The sequence below is a fragment of the Colletes gigas genome, unplaced genomic scaffold (assembly GCF_013123115.1).
Source record: "Colletes gigas isolate AHSC1104 unplaced genomic scaffold, ASM1312311v1 Colletes_gigas_Sc00003, whole genome shotgun sequence".
Lineage (NCBI taxonomy): Eukaryota > Metazoa > Arthropoda > Insecta > Hymenoptera > Colletidae > Colletes > Colletes gigas.
Genome location: NW_025106632.1, coordinates 245319 through 267045, shown reverse-complemented (window position 1 = coordinate 267045; position 21727 = coordinate 245319). Strand labels below are relative to the sequence as shown.

General features: G+C 34.0%; 2 protein-coding genes across 5 annotated transcripts; one reads left to right on the top strand and one right to left on the bottom strand.

Moving 5' to 3' along the window:
• Nucleotides 1–22: 22 nt before the first annotated feature.
• Nucleotides 23–10020, bottom strand: LOC122404602 (pecanex-like protein 1). 4 transcript variants are annotated; one of them, XM_043408703.1, is made up of 16 exons: nt 9914–10020; nt 9609–9826; nt 9108–9354; nt 8704–8982; nt 8241–8605; nt 8012–8155; nt 7589–7827; nt 7235–7491; nt 3832–7118; nt 3289–3750; nt 3077–3221; nt 2725–2983; nt 2289–2642; nt 2092–2204; nt 1748–2022; nt 23–1624 (listed from the first exon to the last, which is right to left on the bottom strand). In XM_043408703.1, exons 2-16 carry the CDS (start codon nt 9777–9779, stop codon nt 1343–1345), a joined length of 6879 nt encoding a protein of 2292 aa, XP_043264638.1. In that variant the 5' UTR covers nt 9780–9826; nt 9914–10020; the 3' UTR covers nt 23–1342. The 4 variants fall into 4 exon arrangements, with proteins under 4 accessions (XP_043264638.1, XP_043264639.1, XP_043264637.1 ...); XM_043408704.1 differs by having other exon boundaries at nt 23–1380; nt 1498–1624; nt 9609–9918; XM_043408702.1 differs by having other exon boundaries at nt 9609–9918.
• A 297-nt stretch (nt 10021–10317) lies between these two features.
• On the top strand, nt 10318–21411 carry LOC122404941 (mitogen-activated protein kinase kinase kinase 10-like). Its single transcript, XM_043409348.1, has 15 exons — nt 10318–11288; nt 11386–11620; nt 12218–12435; nt 12523–12863; nt 12942–13122; nt 13227–13375; nt 13455–13627; nt 13768–13788; nt 13932–14178; nt 14295–14414; nt 14957–15160; nt 16594–16623; nt 19036–19447; nt 19567–19905; nt 19977–21411. The coding sequence occupies exons 1-15, from the start codon at nt 11098–11100 to the stop codon at nt 20701–20703; spliced, it is 3588 nt and encodes a 1195-aa protein (XP_043265283.1). The 5' UTR covers nt 10318–11097; the 3' UTR covers nt 20704–21411.
• The last annotated feature ends 316 nt before the right edge of the window (nt 21412–21727 follow it).

Below are 21727 nucleotides of genomic sequence, written 5' to 3'. Positions count from 1 at the left end.
TTTGTAGATAAATGTTGTGGTGCATTTACACATGATAAGTTTTTACATGGCATGTGGTTTTTATTTTTTTTATGATAGTGTTTCATTATTTTAATGCATTAGTTTCAATGGATATTATAATGAAATACATATCAAATGTAAATACACCACTGTGTTCATCATAATTTTCATACAATAAAGATATACAAACCAAGTTGTTCGAGTTATACATATATTACACTGCTATTAGTGCACCGATATGTTCTGCAGAGCCAACTGTATGACTCCGCAAAATTACACGTTCAGTAAATACGTTTGGACGCTTTAATCTTGCAGAAATTTTACGTATATTTACAACTTATCTATATCGAGTAGTTTAAAAAAAATGTAACAAAATGTAGAAAAACACGAATGACATTATATACAAATTCCTATAGATGTTACTTGTTGTTATTGGGCATATTCGACAATAATAATGCCAAAGCATTATTTCTATTTCATTTTCTAATTAACAATGCAATTCATGATAATTTATAGCAAACTCTGTGGTCCAGAATCTAATTTAAAAATATGTATAAATACTTGCTGATACAGCTAATAATTGTTATACTTTCTTCATTTTCATATACATCGAACAAAGAAAAATACTCAATTATAGAGAATTGTATAGTGGCTACTTGTGAATCAAGTTTGTATAATTTATATTACATAATTGTTTGTGCTAAAAAAAAATATGGATCTCTTTACTAATTAGTGAAACCTGAATATACCCAATTGTGTTGATAGTTCGTCAACAACAAGTAACATCCAGTTTTCATAACTACTAAACGATCTAATAGTTATATGATACATAGTATAATACAACATGATACAATTTACTTTGGATTGAATAACTTGGTGATTGGTATTAGTCTTCTCGGTAATATTTCCATCATAGTTGCAAGTGGCAACAATTTTAATTATCGTTTGCGCAAACTTTTGAATTTCATAATATATTTTTTAAGTATGTCCAGAAAATTGCATCTACCGAATAATTATTGTAACGAAGAAAGAATACAGGAGCAAATGAATATAAAAGAAATATTGAGCGAATGAAAATTTTTCAAAAACTGCATAGCGGAGAGTATTTTGAAGCTATATATTATAATGGAATTAACAAACGTTTTAAAATTCGTCGATTTTCGTTATTTACAATTTTAAGAATAATCGTCCATCAAAAATTTTTGTATTTTTTACTTTATAATTGGAATGAAATCTTCATTTTTAATGCATTTATATTAACATTCGCGATGCGTGATTTGAAAAATGACTGTACGAAAATTCTCAGAGTGTGTATTACAATGGAAGGTTAAAAAATACTTCATCACACTTCTGCCCCTATGTCTCGTACACCTTGTTCCGCTATTGGAACATATTTATCATCAATTTTAACAAGTAAAATAACTTTATCCACGTGAGATCGTCGATTAGGATCACGATGATTTGGGAACCAATGATAAATAACACATCCTACCATACCTCTTTCTGGTACCCAATGTTGCCATCCGGATCTACCTCCCTGTTGTTTCATTCTCTCATCTGGCCAAATTACATCTATTCGACGGCCCAAATTAATAGCATCGTATACTAGAGTAGGATCTATGATCTAATAACAAATAAAACCGTCAAAACTGAAGAGAAAAATAATTTCAATAATATTGAAGAAGATATAGGAAATTGTAGATATTTAAACATATTTCAATTAAAATGAAGTTTGTTTTCGACTTACACGAACTTTTCTCACACCTTCATCTCTCTCAAGTTTATTGGAGAAACTTGTTTCGCTCTTAGTCTCGGTCTTAATATCACTATTACTAAGAAGACCAGCCAAACTAGCAAGCGTCGAGCTAGTCGGTTTTCCAACTGAAGCCAATGATTCTCTATTTCCACCAAGAGATCCTGTATTTGCTCTTCCCAAAGAACCACGACCAGTTGATTCGCCAATTTGACATCCAGAATCTATAGATTGCGAGCCAGATGTGTTGTGACCCGATTGACCATAACCTATATCGAGAATCTCATTTTAATATCATAAAAAGTAATTGATATTAATTTACTGATAATTACAAGTACCCGAATGAATGTTATAAGTAGTCATTGCATATACTCCATTGTTTCCAAAACCTCCATCGTCTTGAGATCCTGTTCCACCCGATGAACAACCTTGACCGCACCTTCTTCTGATTCTGAAAATAATATTTTATACAATAATAAACTTTTCAAGGGACAATAACAGCTTATAACACTGTAATATAATGAAAAGGTCGTACCTTTGCCACAATTTTAACACATTACGCTTAATTACACCGAGGCTCAAAGGTCCTCCTACTATAGAACATAATTGTTCATTGGTCTCTGCATAACTAGTTGTCAATGGCGAGACATAAATCGGATATCCAATTGGTTGATCGCAAGAACTATTTATTATATTTCTGAGGGCCTGCTTTGCATTTTGTATAGAACCTCGCTCTGGATTTCTATTTCTCAAATATACTAATTCTTGTTGTTGTCCAGCCCAGAGGCCACGAACACATTCGCGATTCATTTTAATTACTCGGAAGCTCAGGAAACGTTTGTTAAGCATAATTACTTTATATTCATCGATGCCGTCATCGAGGACATGTCTATAAACAAAGGACAAACATGATATTAATTGCGAGTATTAATGACATTTTAATACTCGCAATTATTACAGTATTAAAATACCTAAGAGCTAGAAGACTGGGTGCGCCGTTTAAAATAGCGTTTCTCCACAGTGGATCTGCTTCGTGACTAATCACAAGATTTTTATCATGACTATCTATAGCTTCGTAAAGAGCAGAGGATTCAACGTATTGCTCTGGACTCATAAAATGGTCTTGATGTAGTTTTAGTGCCATTCTTACACCTTTCGCTACAACGCTTCGTAATAAATCGACATCATGTAACACCCATTCATCACGAATTGATGTTATACGAAAATCTCCTGAATAGAAGAAAGAAATTTATTAAACGAATATATGTGTGTGTGTATATGTATATTCGATTTTGCTATTATTTATTATATACAAAATTATACCTTTGAAAAGAGCATGCAATCCATATAGAAAAAATTCAACGCTGGATACAGTATTGTGAGATGCTGCTCCCAAAACACGTCTCCCCAGAAGACTCAATGCAAGACACAGAGAAACTAACGGTGATTCTCTTGTTCTATCTACTGTCTAAAATAATTAGAAGGAAACAGTGCTGTATAAAAGTTAAAATAATTTAGCGTTAACAATAAATTACCTTATCATGTTTGGTAATGCAATATTGTATCCAATCTAAATAAACATTACAAAAACTGCTTCTTGTAATTCCGCTGGCTCGAAAGTCAAAATCTTCATCGATGTTCATATTGAAAACGGGATCAAGGTCGACGAAGTTCTTATCGAGAGATATTTCAAGAGCGTCCGAAATATCGGAATTCCCCAACCAATATTTTAATTTTGAAGATTTTACAGCATAAAAGACAATACTTTTTACGTAGTAAGTAACCAATACTTTACGAAACTCAAACACTTGAAGCATGGAAACAGCTGAATTATCCGAAATCGAGTATCCCTCTAAAACGTATTTAGATCTTGCAACTTCCCAAGCCAGCCAACGCTGGCTAAACGCTGCATTTACACTCAATACGTTTGAAAAATGTCCCATTTCACAGCAACAACAATTATCATTGTCTTCGATTCCTTCAGATATTGCTTCCACCTAAAATCAAAATCATAATTTTCAAATTAAACAATACGTTTGTTTTCAAATGTTTGGTAGTTGATATAGCAGTATACATACTTCTCTCTGTTGACAATACGTTCCCCTAAATTCAAGACCTCTCAATTGAAACGTTACTAATCCATTGCCTAATTGAACAATGTGCACCAAACAGTTTAAATAATCGGATGCTAATAGAAAACAGTCGCCTTGTTCCACGTTTCCCCATCGACCAAGAGCAAGATCTCCGTAAAGACTGTGTTGCAGTGATCTCGTCAATTGCTCATAGAAGATCGAATTTATATTATTATCATCTGCGCCTAGATTCCGGTCTAAATGCGAAGACATTCGTGTGTTGGAATGATCAACTCTTCTCGTCTTATAGTCTCTTTCCCAAAACTTCACCGGACGTACATAAGATGATATAAAAATTGCGCTACCCAAAAGTGGGTTTAAGGGAGTACTCAAGATTGCAGAAATGACTGCTTGTAAGAACAGCATAGCAGAATGTGGAACCGAGAAAGGTTGTGCGAACGCATGAAACGCACTACCCCATGTGATTTGCCAAGGCGCAATGTATGTAACTACAAATCGTATCTTTAACAGCAATTCATAAACTTTTGCAAATGCTATTCCTGTGATAAAATAATCTACAAGAAACGTTTCACTGAGTTCTCGGTAATCTAGTTTGAAGAACAGCACAGCAAATATCAGAACTAGGTAACGTGTCGATGGATCAGAATACGCAGATCTTAAGGATTTCAATCCACATATAATTATAATTAACGCACCAATACTCTCTCCAAATTTGCTTACGATTTTCGATGAACATTCAGTGAGTGCTCCTAGAAACACTACCGGATAGAGAACATTTCTTTCTAAGAAAGAAAGGCAAACGTATGCTTTTTCAAACCACATAATCTTCACTGGCTCATGAACTTCAAACTGTCCATGTTCATAACTACGTAGTATTGGTCTCGCCAAGCACAACCACGGTGAATGTTTTCGAAGCTGTGGTACAATGTAATGTAAGAGAAATCCAAGGCAAGTTACGATACCCCATAAGACTGGGTTTAGTTCTGGTTGTAAAGCAGTAAACACGGTCGAACAATGGATTCCAAATGACAAAGTACCTATCACTGCGCATACTATCAAATCATTTTTCAATCTTGCGTTCACTGTTGCTCTTAGTTTTTCAGGCAAAGGATCCACTAATTCTGTGTCCGACATTTGTTCAGCAACTTTAATTTTCACGTGTTTCTTCGTTCCTGATGCTCTGATTTTTGCTTCTTTGTATGTTTCAGACAAATTATCTCCACGAGTCGTATTCTCGATGATTTTTGCTTCTTTCTCTTCCATATAAATTTCTGGCGGCCATAAGTTCGTTTTTACAATATCCCATATTACAGTAGGATCCGAAGACGATCGGCTTAAATGATAGGATATAGCAACTAGTAGACCCGCAAAAATCGAGAATAAAATATGTTGGGAGGATTTGGGCTCCGTAAGTGCACCGTAAGCAAAACCATACAGAACGACAACAGTGATGACACTGCGACAAAGACAATATATCGAAGAGACTAGACTGGTGGTTGCATTTCCACCAAACAAATGAATATCTACATGTTCACAGAGATACATTAAAAAGGTATTGATTTGTGGGAATAAACCTAAAGAAAACACTATTGGAAAACACAAAAGGAAAATTAACAAAATATTACGAATTTGTAATATAACGTCATAATCGGAGACACGCAGTCCGTATATTCGAAATTCCGACGTTTTGAAGTTTCTTAGAAATTCATTAAAGATTAATATGAATCCTGAACATAGTATATAATATATAGGCCGGGAAAATACTATAATACGATTAAATCCATGTGTCGGAGAAGCAGCATCAGGTTGAACGGATTTTAATAATGAATACTGACATCCGGCGGTTACGAAACAAAACATAAAGGCAAATATATCTTGGTAGAATCCTTGTTGAAGTAGCACGAGACCTAATCCCGCAACAGCAACTGCCAAAAACGTTGAAACGATTGTTTCAAAAATCGTCAAATTTCGATCTAATAAAGCTAATAAAAATAAACGATCAAACCGCACTTTCATGTGCGGTAATTTGCCAATTTTCCATTTATAATAATGTCTTGCTTGTTTAGGCTTAGAATCGGATCCATCTAAACTGCCAATAAATCGGTTCCAAGATAAACTTGTATTTATATCAGCTTCTTGATGCGGTGGTAACGTTAAAAGTGGCATTCGGCGATGAATGTCTGATGAGTAAATATTTAAATTAAGATATCCTAATAAACCTTGTAATCTTCCATTTCTATCTGTCATTGAGTCCATATGTGGTATTATTTCCTGATTAAATAGATCTCGTTCTAAAGTTTCTATTGTACATTGATTAGAATCTCGCTCTGAAATTTCCACTGTACAATGATTAGTGCTTCCGGTGTTCGAAGAAACTAAATTTGATGACAGTGAATTTTGTGCTTTAGTTTGGTTGCTTTCTGGGCTCGATAAAACTGGCGGTGTGTCTATTATAACACTTAAGCCGGCAGAGTTCAAAGACAAGCTACTACAACTGTTGCTTAGGGAATCTGTAAGCTCCCACTTCGCGCCATAATGTAAATCTTGATTAAGTTGCTGACGTAACAACGTGTTTAATAGTTTGTTGTTACTACTAGAAGGAACTTGTGCAGCGGCGGCAACACCAGATCCTTTTTCGTCAAAGGTGTAAGCCAACCAGCGTCCATTTTCATCTCCAAAAGAAGGTACTGCTTCTAAAGGTACTACCGTGTCGTTATGATTGGCAACTATATCACACTCGTCGTTTGATATTAATCCAAGTAAAGCAGCGAGCGGTACAACATTGTCTTCTCGACTTCTATCTCGTGTTCTGTGATGTAGTCTGATTAAGCGTTTCAATGTACCTCGTCTTGCTCGTGGATTTCGATTTTCAGAATTGTGACTTAGTCTTAAATCGGACACAGTACTGGATTGACCAGGTAAATCTCGGCTAGAAGTCAACAATGTAGCTAATAAAGAAGATGCAAAACTAAGTGTACTTAATTCGTTGTTTGAACCGCTAGTTTGTTGCTCAAATCTTCTATCCCTTCTTCTATCTTTATCTCTTCTCACTTCTAGCGTTCGTTTAAGTTTCGGCCGGGTTTGTTCTGTAGTCGTAATATTATCATCTATGGCATCCATTGCAGGTTTTGGACGGTTTTGTTTGGGTATCGCACCTTGATGTCGTTTGTTATCCGTATCTGGTTGCGGAAGTAACTTTCTTTTCACTTCGTTTTCCATACTCAGTGTCGTTGTACTAGACGAACCAGAATCTGGTTCTTTATTATGTATATCTGTTATACAACAAAAGGAACGATAAATTTTATTTCAGGAATGTCTCTTTATATACACCATATCTAATTACAAAAACATATCTCTTTAATATTAAGTAATCAAAAATTAAAATTACTTTTATTTGTTCGTGACTCCATTGCACAATCACTACTTTCAAACAATCGATCTATTCCAACTACACTTCCGATATTTAATGGGTCATCTATACTTTTCAATTTATCTTGTTTGTCTTTGGGCCTCTCGCCATCCGAAAATTCATGACTGCTTTGGCTTGCATTGCTATATCTTCTGTTAACACCAGGCTTTGGTTCTTCAATTAATGCATCGCGTGAGTTTGCAGAATCATTATCTATACCACCATCTCCATTAAATCTAAATATAATGTCAAATTTAAAAAGACAGTTTTTTTATATTTGTAAATCAATTACATGATAATTTATTAAATATTTTTTTTTTATTTTAAAGTTACCTCGAAAATCTATCTTCGAATCGGCTAGTACTAAGACTTCTATCCCGATTAGATGTAGAATTAGTTTCGCAAGTTTTCCGAGTAAGTAATGGACTATAAGAATCACGGAATCCTCCAGAGCTTTCATTAGCAAATTGTTCATCGCTTTGTTCCGCTATAGGGTGTACTATTTCTGACCCATAACTAAGATATGGTAATAACTGCAGTTGGTTTTTTTTCAATGTATTTTGAGGTAATACCTTTAAAATATCCATATATTTTCGATATAATATTAATAATATTCCATTAAAAATACTTGTTTTAAATTTTAATAGAAAAAGAAATACATATCGACACCGGTGGTATGAACCTTTCATTTAATATTAAATATGTATAGTATTATGTATGTGTATATGTATATGTACATTAACGTTATATTAATACCTTTTTAGTATTGATTGTTTCAAGACTTTGAGGGTGAAGAGGTAAATTATTGTCATCCGTAGTACTTATGTTTTTGCTAGTAGCACCAATCGTTTCAAGACTTTGTGGATGAATAAGTTGTTGATGTGGCTTTTTTGTAATAACCTGAAACCAAAAATATAACATATAGATATTTATACCGTACATTATAGGAATGTTTTTCTGAAATTATAAATTTTTTAATTTTTACCTCTAAAGATTGCGGGTGCGACAAAATTTTATTTTTATCTGCGTCTTCCTTTTTTGATATAATTTCTAAACTTTGTGGATGATCATTCATTAAATGAGTCTCCATTGGAATCGAATTAGAATTGAGACGGCGTACACTTTGATTAGACTTCCAATAAGGATAATCATCTCCATGATGTTCCAATTCTAAAGAACTTGTTTGTTTTATTTGACTTTCAGAACCTGTTTTACCAAGGCTACTTTGTTTCGAATGACGGTTTCGTGATTCTTCGGATGCATGTCTGCATAACTTTCTTGATCCTTGTCTATCTTCTTCTGCAATTACAACACATTTCTGCACATTCTGTTGCAGCTTTAATCGTCTTTCTGTATGTAATTGAACCACCAAAAAATAAATATTAGTATATATGAGAAAGCGATCGAATCGAAAAAAATATTCACAGTGAAAATGACAAAATTAATACCATTCACTATATTTCGAAAACGTGGTTCATGGTACTGTGCGGAAGCTAATTCTGTTTCATGCACATAAATACTTGGTACCATCGGTTTAGTCATCTGTTGTGCTTCTTCTGAACTTTCCGAGCTATTTTTTCTATGAATTTCGACTTTTAAATCTATAGTTGAACTAGGCTTGTCTCGATTGTATTCGGATGTAATACTATCTGCATCTGCATTTTGCACATTTGATTCGATAAAAGAGTTACGCGACGAGCACTCTACAGGTGGTGTATCTGTTTTTCCTATGAAAAAATAATATTCCAATGGCTAATTATGTTTTATATCTAAAAATTATCAAAATCACATGTAATATAATTTATAGAGTTATATAATACATTTGCATTATAAAAGACATAATTTTTAGTACCATTTAAAACTTGAAGTTCTATTCCATGATCTACTTGATCCTGTGATTGTTCCCTGCATTTGTTATGCGTCGTGCGTCTTTTTTCACTTTCTGACCTTTGTTGACTAACAGCTTGACCTGATTCTTCCAAGCACTCGGTTGTATCGTACACACAATGAAGCGCATGATTTACACATTTTATTGTACCAAAAAGTGCTCCGATCGAAGAACAATACGCCAACCAAACACATAATGTCGGTGGAAAGTACTATAAAATAAAAAATGAATATTTCAGAAAATAACTAAATGTATCAAATAGACAAACCATGTAATTATATAAAATTTACCACATGTAGATTTAAAGTATTAGAGAAAGAAATAATAAAATTCGAAATATACTATAAATAAATTACGATTATTTACCCACATGGCAATGTAAACATATACAGTTTATGTAAACGTTATCTTGTCTAAAGCGAACAACTTTCAAACGAATATTAATATGCATATAAATTGACTTACAAGATATATAGTGAACGGCAGGCAGAGCAAGAAAAGCCAAACATAAAGATGAAAAGTGTTTGAAAAAACGTCGAGATGAGGATCGTAAAACCAGCCTCCTGTCAGGCTAGCCCAGACGCCTTGTCTCATAATTTCCAGCATTTGAGAACCCATACCATACCCTCTCACCATCGTCCCATCACTTGCTGTTTCACAGCTTTATACGTGGCCTATCTTCTCTATTTGGAAAATTCTGTGGTAAATAATAAGGCGATACATTTTATCTCGGCCTTATTTAATCAATGGATTTGGCGCACAGAACTTACTGGCTCCACACTCCACAGCCATCTTCACTTCCCAGATGATTTTTGGCATGAACCATACGATTTCATATAGGGCTAGCGGTTAGTGCATACATACGCTTACAATTTCCTTCCGAATTACTGCACATAAACGGTTCGTTGATATTGAATAGAATTATAAAACAAATAATGTAATCGCTAAAGAACCTTTTCCATTGTTAAAAGATTTAAATGTTAAATGAGATATATGTATTATTTTTAACAAAGTTCAAGTAAAAAGATGATTTTTCTTGAGCAATTTAATTATTGCTTTATTGTGGATAAACCTTGCGAGACTCGAGCAACACGAGCGAAGCGGCCTTTCAAATGTCCTCCCTATGAATTGCAGTCCAATATATCATCACGTCAACGGTGGGGCCGTCAAACGAAACATGGCGTCCGTTAGGTTATTGCTATGAGTGCTGCTCCGTTTTCTATCATTAAATGTGGAATCATCGTGCGGTTTGCGGGCTGACGCGAAGCGTCGTGTCCTCCGGGAGGCGAACACGTCGCTTTCAACCCTGCACGACCCGCGTACATTGCTTCTAGTCCCGATTTAATGAGGAGAATCAGCCTCGTCAACAGTGGCTTGTGGGTATACACACCCCGACGCGAGACTCCAAAGTGGTTTTACGGCATATCGAGCTTTTTTCTACTCTTCTAAAATTTTACCCTCTAGTGATCTTTATAGGATTACGATCCTCGACGAAAGATCACGAAATCCTCACGCATTGCTCCCGGACTCGCGAATCAAAATGCCGGTCACTGTTAAAGTGTTTTTATGCATGGGGTGTTAGTGGTGGTGATCACCTCCTGTCACCCCACATTTTTTACGCGAAACGTGTGCGTACATTTAAATTATCGTTGAAATGTCAAGTAAAATTACTTTACGTTCGCGTATCAATAATGGTTTTGAGAGACACGTGTAAAAATAATGTGAAATGTGCAAGGATTTGTGGACAGTGTTAAAAAATAATAGCAGGTGGATATAGAGCTTCTGTTGATTCTTGTACATGTATTTTTATCATCTTTCAAGAGGAACTAACAACACAGCTAAAGCATTCTATGTTATTACTTGCAATTTTACCAACACAATATTGCACAAAAGCTACAAGACAAAGAAGGTGTAATTTCCAGAAAGGTGAAGAATACAGAGAGTGTCAGGCCTTATGCCGCCAGCCGGGCTATCGGCAAGAGGCTTGTCTACCTTGATGGACCACGGACAACCGGATGCTCGTCATCGGAGCGAGCGGTTTCTACTTCATCCAGAGAATGGCTCCTCTAATTCTCATAGTCCTAACACAGCCAACTCATCTCCACGATATCAACATAATAATAGAACAAATAATCATTCCACGAGGTACAGATAATTATCTATCTATATATTCATAAACGTATCAAATTTCATGAGACTTTAACATTAAAAACGTGTACCTTATTTAAGCTTTGTATTTTAGTTACGGATATTTGTATGGACGTACATCTAGCAACAATATGTCTGATAGCAGTGTTTCTGATACACATAGTGGCGGTACAGCAAGAACTGTTTCTCAACAGACTAGTCCTTCCCATGGTACACATTCCTCTTCTCAATCACGGCAGGACAATAGTTCTGCAATTTTTACAGCATTATTCGATTATGTTGCCCAAGGCGAGGATGAGCTATCCTTGCAAAGAGGCGAAACAGTCGAGGTAAACTATCTGCCATTTATCAATTTAAATACAATAAAATGTTGAATATCTAAACGACTAAATATCTATTATTCTATTGGAACACAAAATAAAATAGACATATATACATATAGTGTTACAAGTTGTGCATCAACATTGTCCACACTTTGAAACATGTATTTGTTATACATAAAAAATTTTACTAATCTCTTCGATAGATACATTATACCTATGATTCAAGTATCCTAGTTTAATGTTTTATAAGTATTAGATGTAAATATCCCAGTTCAAATTATATGTTTTGTATATAGTATGAGTAATAGGAGGAAAAAGTAGTGTTGGAATTGGGAAAATGGTTAAAATATTATTAAACATTTAAAACTTAGCTATATTAAAAAATTATTAATTTTTATTTTCTATTATATCTGCCATGTGTTCTTTAAAGCAATAATCATGCATCTTACAAATTATTTTATTTCTTGTTGGTTTATTAGATAATTACAATTTTAGTTTTCCTAGACCAATGAATTCGTCTTCCTATAATCATAGTTCGGATAATCAATGTTTATATCAGGACATTAAAGTATATATATATTTGTGTCATGTTTGTTGTATTAGGTCCTGTCAAAGGATTCAAAAATCTCAGGTGACGAGGGATGGTGGACTGGAAAAATCCATGGAAAAGTTGGTATTTTTCCAGCCAATTTTGTTGCAGAAGCAGATAGTATTGATAGGGTCTCATCGGTGATCGATAAAGTTCAACCTGTTGAAATTGATTTTGAAGAGTTGCAATTAGAAGAAGTGATAGGGGTTGGTGGGTTTGGGAAAGTTTACAGGTAATGTTTCATGTCTCTAACATATCACAGTTAAATATGTTAATGGTTTTTTGCAATAACATCCATCATTTTTACTAATTATTTTAGAGGATTCTGGCAGAAACACGAAGTAGCCGTTAAAGCAGCCCGTCAAGATCCAGATGAAGATCCAAGTGTTACGTTAGAAAATGTTCAACAAGAAGCAAAGTTATTTTGGTTACTGAAACATGAGAACATTGTGCAGTTAGAAGGTGTTTGTTTAAAAATGCCAAATATGTGTCTCGTAATGGAATATGCGCGAGGAGGTAGTTTGAATAGGGTTCTTAGTGGTAGAAAAATCAGGCCTGACGTACTTGTTGATTGGGCAATTCAGATTGCTCGTGGCATGGACTACCTTCATAATAAAGCTCCTATAAGTCTTATTCACAGGGACTTGAAAAGCTCTAATGGTAAGACATTTACAAAAAACATCATGTGTATATTTAAATGAATAAATAACTTGTCAATATTATTTTCATCGATAATAGTGCTATTAAGCGAGCCTATAGAAAATGATGATCTACAATATAAAACATTGAAGATAACTGATTTTGGATTAGCAAGGGAAGTTTATAAGACAACTCGCATGTCAGCAGCAGGCACATATGCTTGGATGGCACCAGAGGTTATTAAAAAGAGTACTTTCAGTAAAGCCAGTGATGTTTGGAGGTCAGTTTTAGGTGCCTCCTGTATCACTTTAATTATAATGAACCTTGTTTTAATTAGTCTAATTATTTTTATCTTTTATTACTATGTTTTTGATACATTTGCAGCTATGGCGTTCTTTTGTGGGAACTTCTAACTGGTGAAACTCCTTATAAAGGAATAGATGCTTTGGCAGTAGCATATGGTGTTGCAGTAAATAAACTTACATTGCCTATTCCAACGACTTGTCCTCAGCCTTGGAGGTTTTTAATGGAAGGTACATTAGTATCGATATTAAAAACATGAAAATTATTGCTTGAACCTGAAAATAAAATAAAAAATATTTAATTATTTAGCTTGCTGGGCATCGGATAGTCATTCAAGACCAGGGTTTGCCGAAATCCTGGTAGCACTGGATGAAGTACGTAGTGCATTTGCAGCAACGCCACACGAGTCATTTCACACAATGCAAGAAGACTGGAGACTTGAAATTGAACAAGTTCTTCATGGATTGCGCATGAAGGAAAAGGTATACATCTTTTATTTTTCTATCGTATGAATGCAAACTTGTCTAAAGATCTAACTTCTTCGATCATTGTAAGTTGTAAGCATATAATTTCTATCAACGTGAATAACATTTATAATCGTTCTTTCAAATGCTATACAAAGGCATGCCGTTCCTTAGAAGAGGTAAGGTAATGTTCAATCATTACTGAGATTAATAACTGTTTTCGTTTTTGACAGCAAATATATTTATTCTCTTAAATAATAAATATCAGGGTTATCAAATGTTTCTGAAATTTAATCTTGTTATATTTTTTTTTGCCGATTAGGAATTGCGCTGTAGAGAGGAAGAATTAACGAAAGCACAAGTACAACAACGACAACACGAAGAAAACTTGAGGCAACGAGAACAAGAATTAGCAGCCCGAGAAATAGACTTATTAGAACGTGAACTCACTGTAATGATAATTCAGCAACAAAATACTCCTACACCAAACAAAAGGCGCGGAAAGTTCAAGAAATCAAGATTAAAACTGAATAAAAAAGAACCTGGAAGTAACATTAGTGCTCCTTCTGGTTAGTATATTGTAAATATAATTTTATTTAGCAGTATTCTGACAAAATTGAAACTACTAGAACATGATATTAAATGATCGGCTAGAATAATAATGATCGCACACTTTTATTTATAGATTTTCGTCATACAATAACTGTTCAACACACGGCATTAGATCGGGGGAAAGTACGAAATCCATCGAGACCTAACAGTCCACCAGGCTCGCCTAGTATTCCAAGACTTCGTGCAATTGCATGTGAGTGACTTGTTTCTAGAATTTTTAGTAGCTCACGTTTCTGATTACGTGTTGTACGATATGAATGATTTTGCCCTGAGATATTTTTCAGTATTTGTTAGGAATCTGAATCACATTGATTGTGCTTTGTAGTCACGTTGTATTAATTTAATATTTGATCTTTATTAGCATGGTGTGAATAATTGAATACACTTTTATATATTTTTTAAAGATTACATGTAAAGTTTATGTTGTGTTTTCCAATTTTCTCTTCTCCTCCTTTTTAAATAAAATTATAGGAAATGTTTTCGATTTCATTTTGTACTATAAAATTTTGTAATTGCATAAGTAGTATCATTTGATATAGAGTATTTATTTCACAAGTTTTGTTAATTGTCTGATGATTTATAATATACATATATGTAAAAATTTGAATGAAAAAGTAACAGTTATCTTACGGAACATCTTTATCTTTTTGAAACGCGCAAAAAGTTTAAAAGAGCCTAGTAGCGAGAACTAGAATTGTAGTGAGTAGCGTTTTGTTTTTTGTCTTCCTCCTTTAGTACCAGCAGATGGAGTAAAGGGTAAGACTTGGGGACCATCGACACTTCACCAACGTGAACGTGGGGCTATTATCACACAGCCACCAAATCCTGCGTCTCCAGGTGGCAAGCGGTGGTCTCGTTCTGCTCCAGATCTTGAAAAGACACCCCTGCGTACCGCCCTGTTGGCAAGTGTACACCGCTCCCCGCTTCTTCAAGAAATAGGTAACCCCACCTCCAGAAAGTTGTACTCCTCAGCAAATAATTTGATAGACAATCAGCCAGGATATAGTTATAACAACATTCCAGAAAATTCTAACAACATTGTGCAAAGTACGAGCTGTCCACCTTGCAATATAGACGAAGATTCAGTTATTGTGGACAACGATATTTATGAATCTGTGGTTTTGCATAACAAATCGGCGAACAATTTTAAAACTCAATTTTCGGACGAGCATTTGGTAGTCACGGACAGTTACTCGATGCCTACCAGTAAAAACACTTTAAAGATCTCGCCCCCCAAGTGTCAGAAACACGTAGCCGGTGAATGGGAGCACTCACATTCTTCGAACGTTGTACAGAGCGTAGCGTTTAGTTTGGTCGGCACTGCGAAACGTGTCAAGAAGAAGAAACGTGAAAGAAGTAAATCGAAAGAATCGAAACGCAGAGACAGTTCGGAATCACGATTAGCTGCTTTCGCTGATTTCTTTCGTTCCCCTTCCGGTTCAAGGAAAAGCTCCTTGAATTCACCACGTAGCTCAGAGCGAAAAAATTCTGTTACGATTAAAATCAACAATACAGATGGTTTAGAGTCGAGCCCCGAAAATTCAATAAGCAAAAAGTCTCAACATAAATCAAGAATGTCTAAAAGTCCATTAAGAGTTTTTAATAAAATGAAGGCTTGGGGAAGTCGAGATGCACTCGACGATAAACTCGCCACTGTTAAAGTAGAATATAGCGCTTTAGATAATGCGGTACATATACCACCATTTAGTAGGCGTGATTCCGATCAAAATAGCGCAGTGCCCAAGTTTTTGACTGCAAATTCACGAGAAGGTATAGATTTTGAGAGTCTCGAGTCAGAGCTTTGTAATTTTGATTCGGAACATTCAAACGATAGTTCTATTTCAAAAAATTCATTAGGCTTGTTTCACGAGAGTAAATCTAAGAGGTCGCCTACATCTTTTGATTGTGTCAACAACGTATCGGATGCATGTTTGAAGCAACACACTCCACAATTAGATCAGAGTTTCGATATGAATTCCTTGTTAAGTCAAAGATCAAAAAGTAACGAATATTTGCGTAGTTGCGAGGAGGATCATATTGATAGCATCAATTTGATCATGCATACACCTAGTTATATCCAGGATTGCGAACGACAAAATTCACCGATTAATTACGGACCAAAAAGAAACCTAGTTGAATCGCTTAGGGACGTTCCTTCCCACAGAAGTTCTGAAGACGTTAATACAGTCGTTTATGCGTCGTCTAAAACTTCTGTTGCTGAGAAATTTATGAAAAAAAGTGATAAATAACGTTGCATTTCACGAAGATAGAGATGTGCGTAAGAGCATATAAACTCGTAAACGCATTTCACAAACATGTCTTCTTTCTGTTTTATATGTTTTAGTAACAATCCTATATTTTCTTTACTGCAGGCCTTTCTGAGGAAAGCATCTATCACACTCGTAAGTCTCTTTACATTGCTGCGCAACTGTTTTACACTTTATAAGAGACCTGATTGTTTCCTTTTCTATATCACAGTTAGTCTCTCAACAAATGATATTTTTACTTTTTTGCATCATAGTAAAGATCTCAGATGGACAGTGCCTTTTTATGTTTATATTTAAAGGTTTTCTTTTCATGTTTTTGCTAAACTCTATAATTAAGTAGATTGTGCTTAAAGTTATTTTTGTAGGAGTGCATGAATACGCCATTCGATTAGATTTTCAACATGTGCTGATTATCTCAGAAAAGCCCAATATATTTGCATATACTTTAGCAATACGTGTACAGTTACAAACGTTTAACAATGAACTACTGTTGTTCTTTTTTTACGCCAATAGTGTTGTGTTTAAGATTGTTTTATTCAGTTGAATTATTTGAAATGATACATGTTGTTACCGTGTATCTTCCGATAAGAAACGGTTTTAAATTTTTATCAGGAATTAAATGGTACCCCTGTTAATTAACTAATTTTATTAAGATAAAAGTATCTATCAAATTACGGAACATTATATTATTTTAGGGTATTTTAATAAAGGGTAGCTTTATACCCTGTAATAATCTAAAAATTATTTATCTTAATTTAAACTGATAAGAACTTCATATTTTGAACTGTAATTTAATAAGTATGATGTAAAATGTAAATGCAGTCTTTCTGGTGTTGGTTCTTTTCTGATGTTATTTGGAGTACGTAACATTCTAACAAAAGCAGAGCTAACAGCCCACTACTATATGAAAAGAAATTATATGCTTCTGCCATTACAACAAAAGAATTTTTTTAGTTTAAAATTGTTTTTCTTATTTAGGAGCGTTTATTTAAAAAAAGTGTGTTTTAACAGTTGTAATTTCGAAAGTTAAAAAATCTAAAGTAAAATTATACAGACTATCGTGTTTCAATTGCGGGAATAGAGTTGTACTGTTTTCTTTATTGCCTTAGATGCATTTAAGTCAGTTTTAAATTTTGTTAATTATTCAACCCGAGTTAACAGCGATTTCATTTTTGTATTACCATAGACTCTTGACATTTTTTTAGATTCTGAAAATTTGCACACATCACGTACAACACATGGAGCGACACGCACACTTGTATTTAGAAATAGAAATTTTTTTCAATAAAACCTTTTCAGTTGGACACATTGAATTTTGTTTTTTCGTTTTCTGAGTTTTTACGCTCGGTTTATGGTAATCCAGGCGTAATTAAACAATTTTAAATATATATATATATATATGATGTGTATATATTTATTAACAATTATAATTGTATACATTTTATAGTTAAAACTATACATCATTTTTGTATACTTGCTCTGGTTACTATACTAATTATGAAATCAAATAAAAAATAATAGAATATTGTTCTTCTATTATATCTGCATTTTATATATATCGAAATTATTTTAATTATTTTTTGCCAATGGCCGAGCGTAAAAGAATCCTTTTGCATGCTTCCAATAGGATCCTAACAGTTAACGCCGATTGGGTTGGTCCTTTTTTTACCCTAAAATTCCAATCTCGTTTATGAATGAATACTCCATTAGTAGTTTTATATTCCTATTTTATTCTGATACTAGTAGAAAGTTGTAAACACAGATTTCTCTTCCAAAAAGAATATTATCTTATAATTTCATTTAATATTAACTTTATGTACTTTTATATACATTTATTATTATGAATCAAAAGTAATAAACAAACCAAAGTGAAGATGATACGAGAAAGTATTCTAAAATGAGAAAAGGGAAATTGCATAGGGTAAAGAAAACTGTTTAAAATTAGTTAGAGTAAGTGCTTATTGTCTTACAAATGTTTTTTTTATTTTTTCCTTTTTTTTTTACACTGCTTTATTCTAAAAATTCTAGTATTTTTCAACAAACTTCGTTTATTTTTAAGATATGGGCTTTGTGCTTATATCGTGACTATATTTAAAAAAGTAACGAGTAAGCTTTATAATAAGTACTAGTAGTAAAAGACGATTGAAACAAGAATGTAGCATGTAATGTTTTAATATGATGCACGTGTCACATTGTGCTTATATACACAATTAATTTTAAGTAATTCAATAACAAGTAAGCATGTTGCAACCATAATACTAAACTTATTTCGCATAAATTTAATATAATAGGCTCGTGTAATACTAATTAGAAACCTTTAAAGATGGTTTACAAAGGTAAGGAAAAAAAATAAAATCATTGTAAAGGGTTTCATTAGATAGGAACTGAAAGAAAGAAATGCTAGTAACGGAGAAACTATTTTAATCGATTTAATATTATGAAAAGGAAAGTAGAAATATTAAGTAATCGTACAGTATAAGTTTATGCTTTTTATAAATGTGCATCAATATCACCATTATTATTGTAGAAATCTGATTGCTTTTATAGATTATACAGCTTTACCACCTGATCTGTCGACTGATTGGGTAACTTCGGATTATTCTTTGAAACCTGGATTAACTGGACCTTACATCATGCCAATGCCTGTTCCAATGCCCACTCTCTACAATGGAGAAATGAAAAAACCAAAGTTAAGCATAATAGAGCTGGTTTTGTATAATATCGCAGCCATGCTAGCTGGAGTAGCTACTGGATATGATGTACGAATGTCAAACATATCTCCGATTCATCCAAGATTGTATCCACGGCATGGTGAAGGTGAGGATGAATCTCCACGATGGTGGTTTCAAGCAGACACTGGATCAAATCGTAATTCTGGTTATCTTGGGCCTGACTATGAGTTCAGTTCGAGTAGCGGTTATCCTCATAATACCTATCATGGACCAGCCAGACATTATAGGTACAAAATTGAAATATTAAATATGCAATAGTATTATTCTTCTTCTATACGTGTATAGATTTTTTGAGATTTTGTACATGTTTACATTTAAAGTAAGAGAATCATTGTTATTACTGTAGACCATTCTTAAGTAACATGGGCGGCATAGCACCTGGTCTTCCTCCGAGTGTGATGCCTGACAAACCCTTGAGATTCACGGATTCACCTCAACATTATGCAAGCAGCACAGGTTCTAATGCACCAACGCCAAGCCCTAGAAGAAAGAGTAGTAGCACTAGTAACGAAGATGTATACACACATGATGCAGGAGGACGGGTTGATCGAATGGAAAGAGTACCAACGATATACATGGGAAATGTTGCCCCTTTTCCAGACTATGGACCCCCGTTATATACGGTTGTTCCACCAGAATATTATAGACCACCAGAACCAACATATTTTGTACCTACAGATTACCAGTAAGTGTTTTGGTAACATCAAAGGTGGATTCTTGAATATTATATTCGTATATATTTTTTTTTCCCTTCAGTGATAGAATGCTTGAGTGCCCCGAATTTCCACACGCTTATGACAATCCGAGCAGCATAAATAGTCCAGCTCGTCCTGTGTCAAGACTTCCTCCATATACTCATCATCGTACCTCGTCAAATGTTTCAAATGCAAGCACATCGAGTCAAAGTAACATTAATCCAACGTTTCGTTTAGAAGATGAGGACGATTATTCTTTGTATTCGCCTGGACATTATTATCAACGATCTTCAAACGTAATTTCGAATGCAGGAACGTATAGTTCTAGTATGCTTAATCACGAATATAGTTCACAATTATTGACGCGTCAAAACTCACATGATTCAAATTCAAACTCGGGAGAAAGACCAAGCAATTTAGAAGTGGTCAGTCGGTTACGATCAAGTTTAAAACGATCCAATTATTCATATAATTCTCCAAATAAAAGTGTAAGCAAAAATAATTCGGGTTCAGGCACGCCAACGAATCCTACTCCACCAGATTCTTTAACATCCGAGGATTCAAGCTACGTTTCGGCTAAAGATAGTCAGATTTCTATAAGCAGGGTTCGATTTTCACCTGTAACTTTCGACCGTGATGGAGTTTCACGTGAACATAGAGAGACATTACTTGATATTCCTGTACATGGACAAAACCAAGATGTTACCGTACCCTTACAAGCTAATCGACGAATGAACAGAAGTAGGAAACCAAGTATTTCTGAATTAGAGAGAGAATTTTTATCATAGCATTGGCTCATTTAAAATGATAAAAATATAATCTTGAAAGTAACACTTAATTAGAATCATACGAATTAAAGAGTATCTGATGCGGCAAAAGTTTATCAAATCATTATGACTAGAGAATTCTGCGATAGCGCGCGCGTTCTCAAAACACTGCCTCCTGCAGAACATTTTTTCATGTATTAATGCAGGTCATCGAATACAGTAAGAATTTAACATTCCACATTTGGAATATTGAGACATCCTTGTAAAAGACTCTTATATTCGATCAGACTGTTTTTAATTCGATAAAGAACTGGTATGTCTCATGTATGTTTTGTAGAAATAGTATGAATGTCAGGATTGTAATTCTTGCATTGCGCATTCAACATTATCTAATGATATTTGAATTGTACGTATTAGAAATATTTTATTCATACATTCCGCACATCCTGCATCTACTGCTGGCATTGAGCATGTAAATATTGTGTATTTCTATTATTCACATGAGCACTTCAACCATTTGAAAGAGAATGAATGCCTTAATTTAACTGTTTTGGAAGCGAACATATATAAAACAGTATTATGTTCTATTATACTCGTCTTGTTATATTATACAGATTCGTTGAAGATGATATTAACTCCTTTTTCTGAATATTGAGAAATTGTATCCACTTGTTTCTATCCAATGCCACATTAGAGAAATGAGATTTTATTGTTCCTTTAATCATACAAATGTCGGATCACATTTATTGAAAATATTCAATTTAACATTAATTTACATTCCATCAAAATTTTTTAACTTACAACAATAATTGAATGTTAAAATTAACGATTGCATAATATGATAAAAATAATTGTATAGCCAGGAAAACATTGATCGGTATAGAAAATCAATTATAAGTTTTCTTAACTTACTTTTTGACAATATATTTATGTATACCTGTAGGCAAATTTCATATTGCGAACAACAGATAACAGTAACTTTTTCTAAAATCACAGTGTTTTCCTGTATATGCAATTTTTTTTTTGCATAAATATATAAAACACT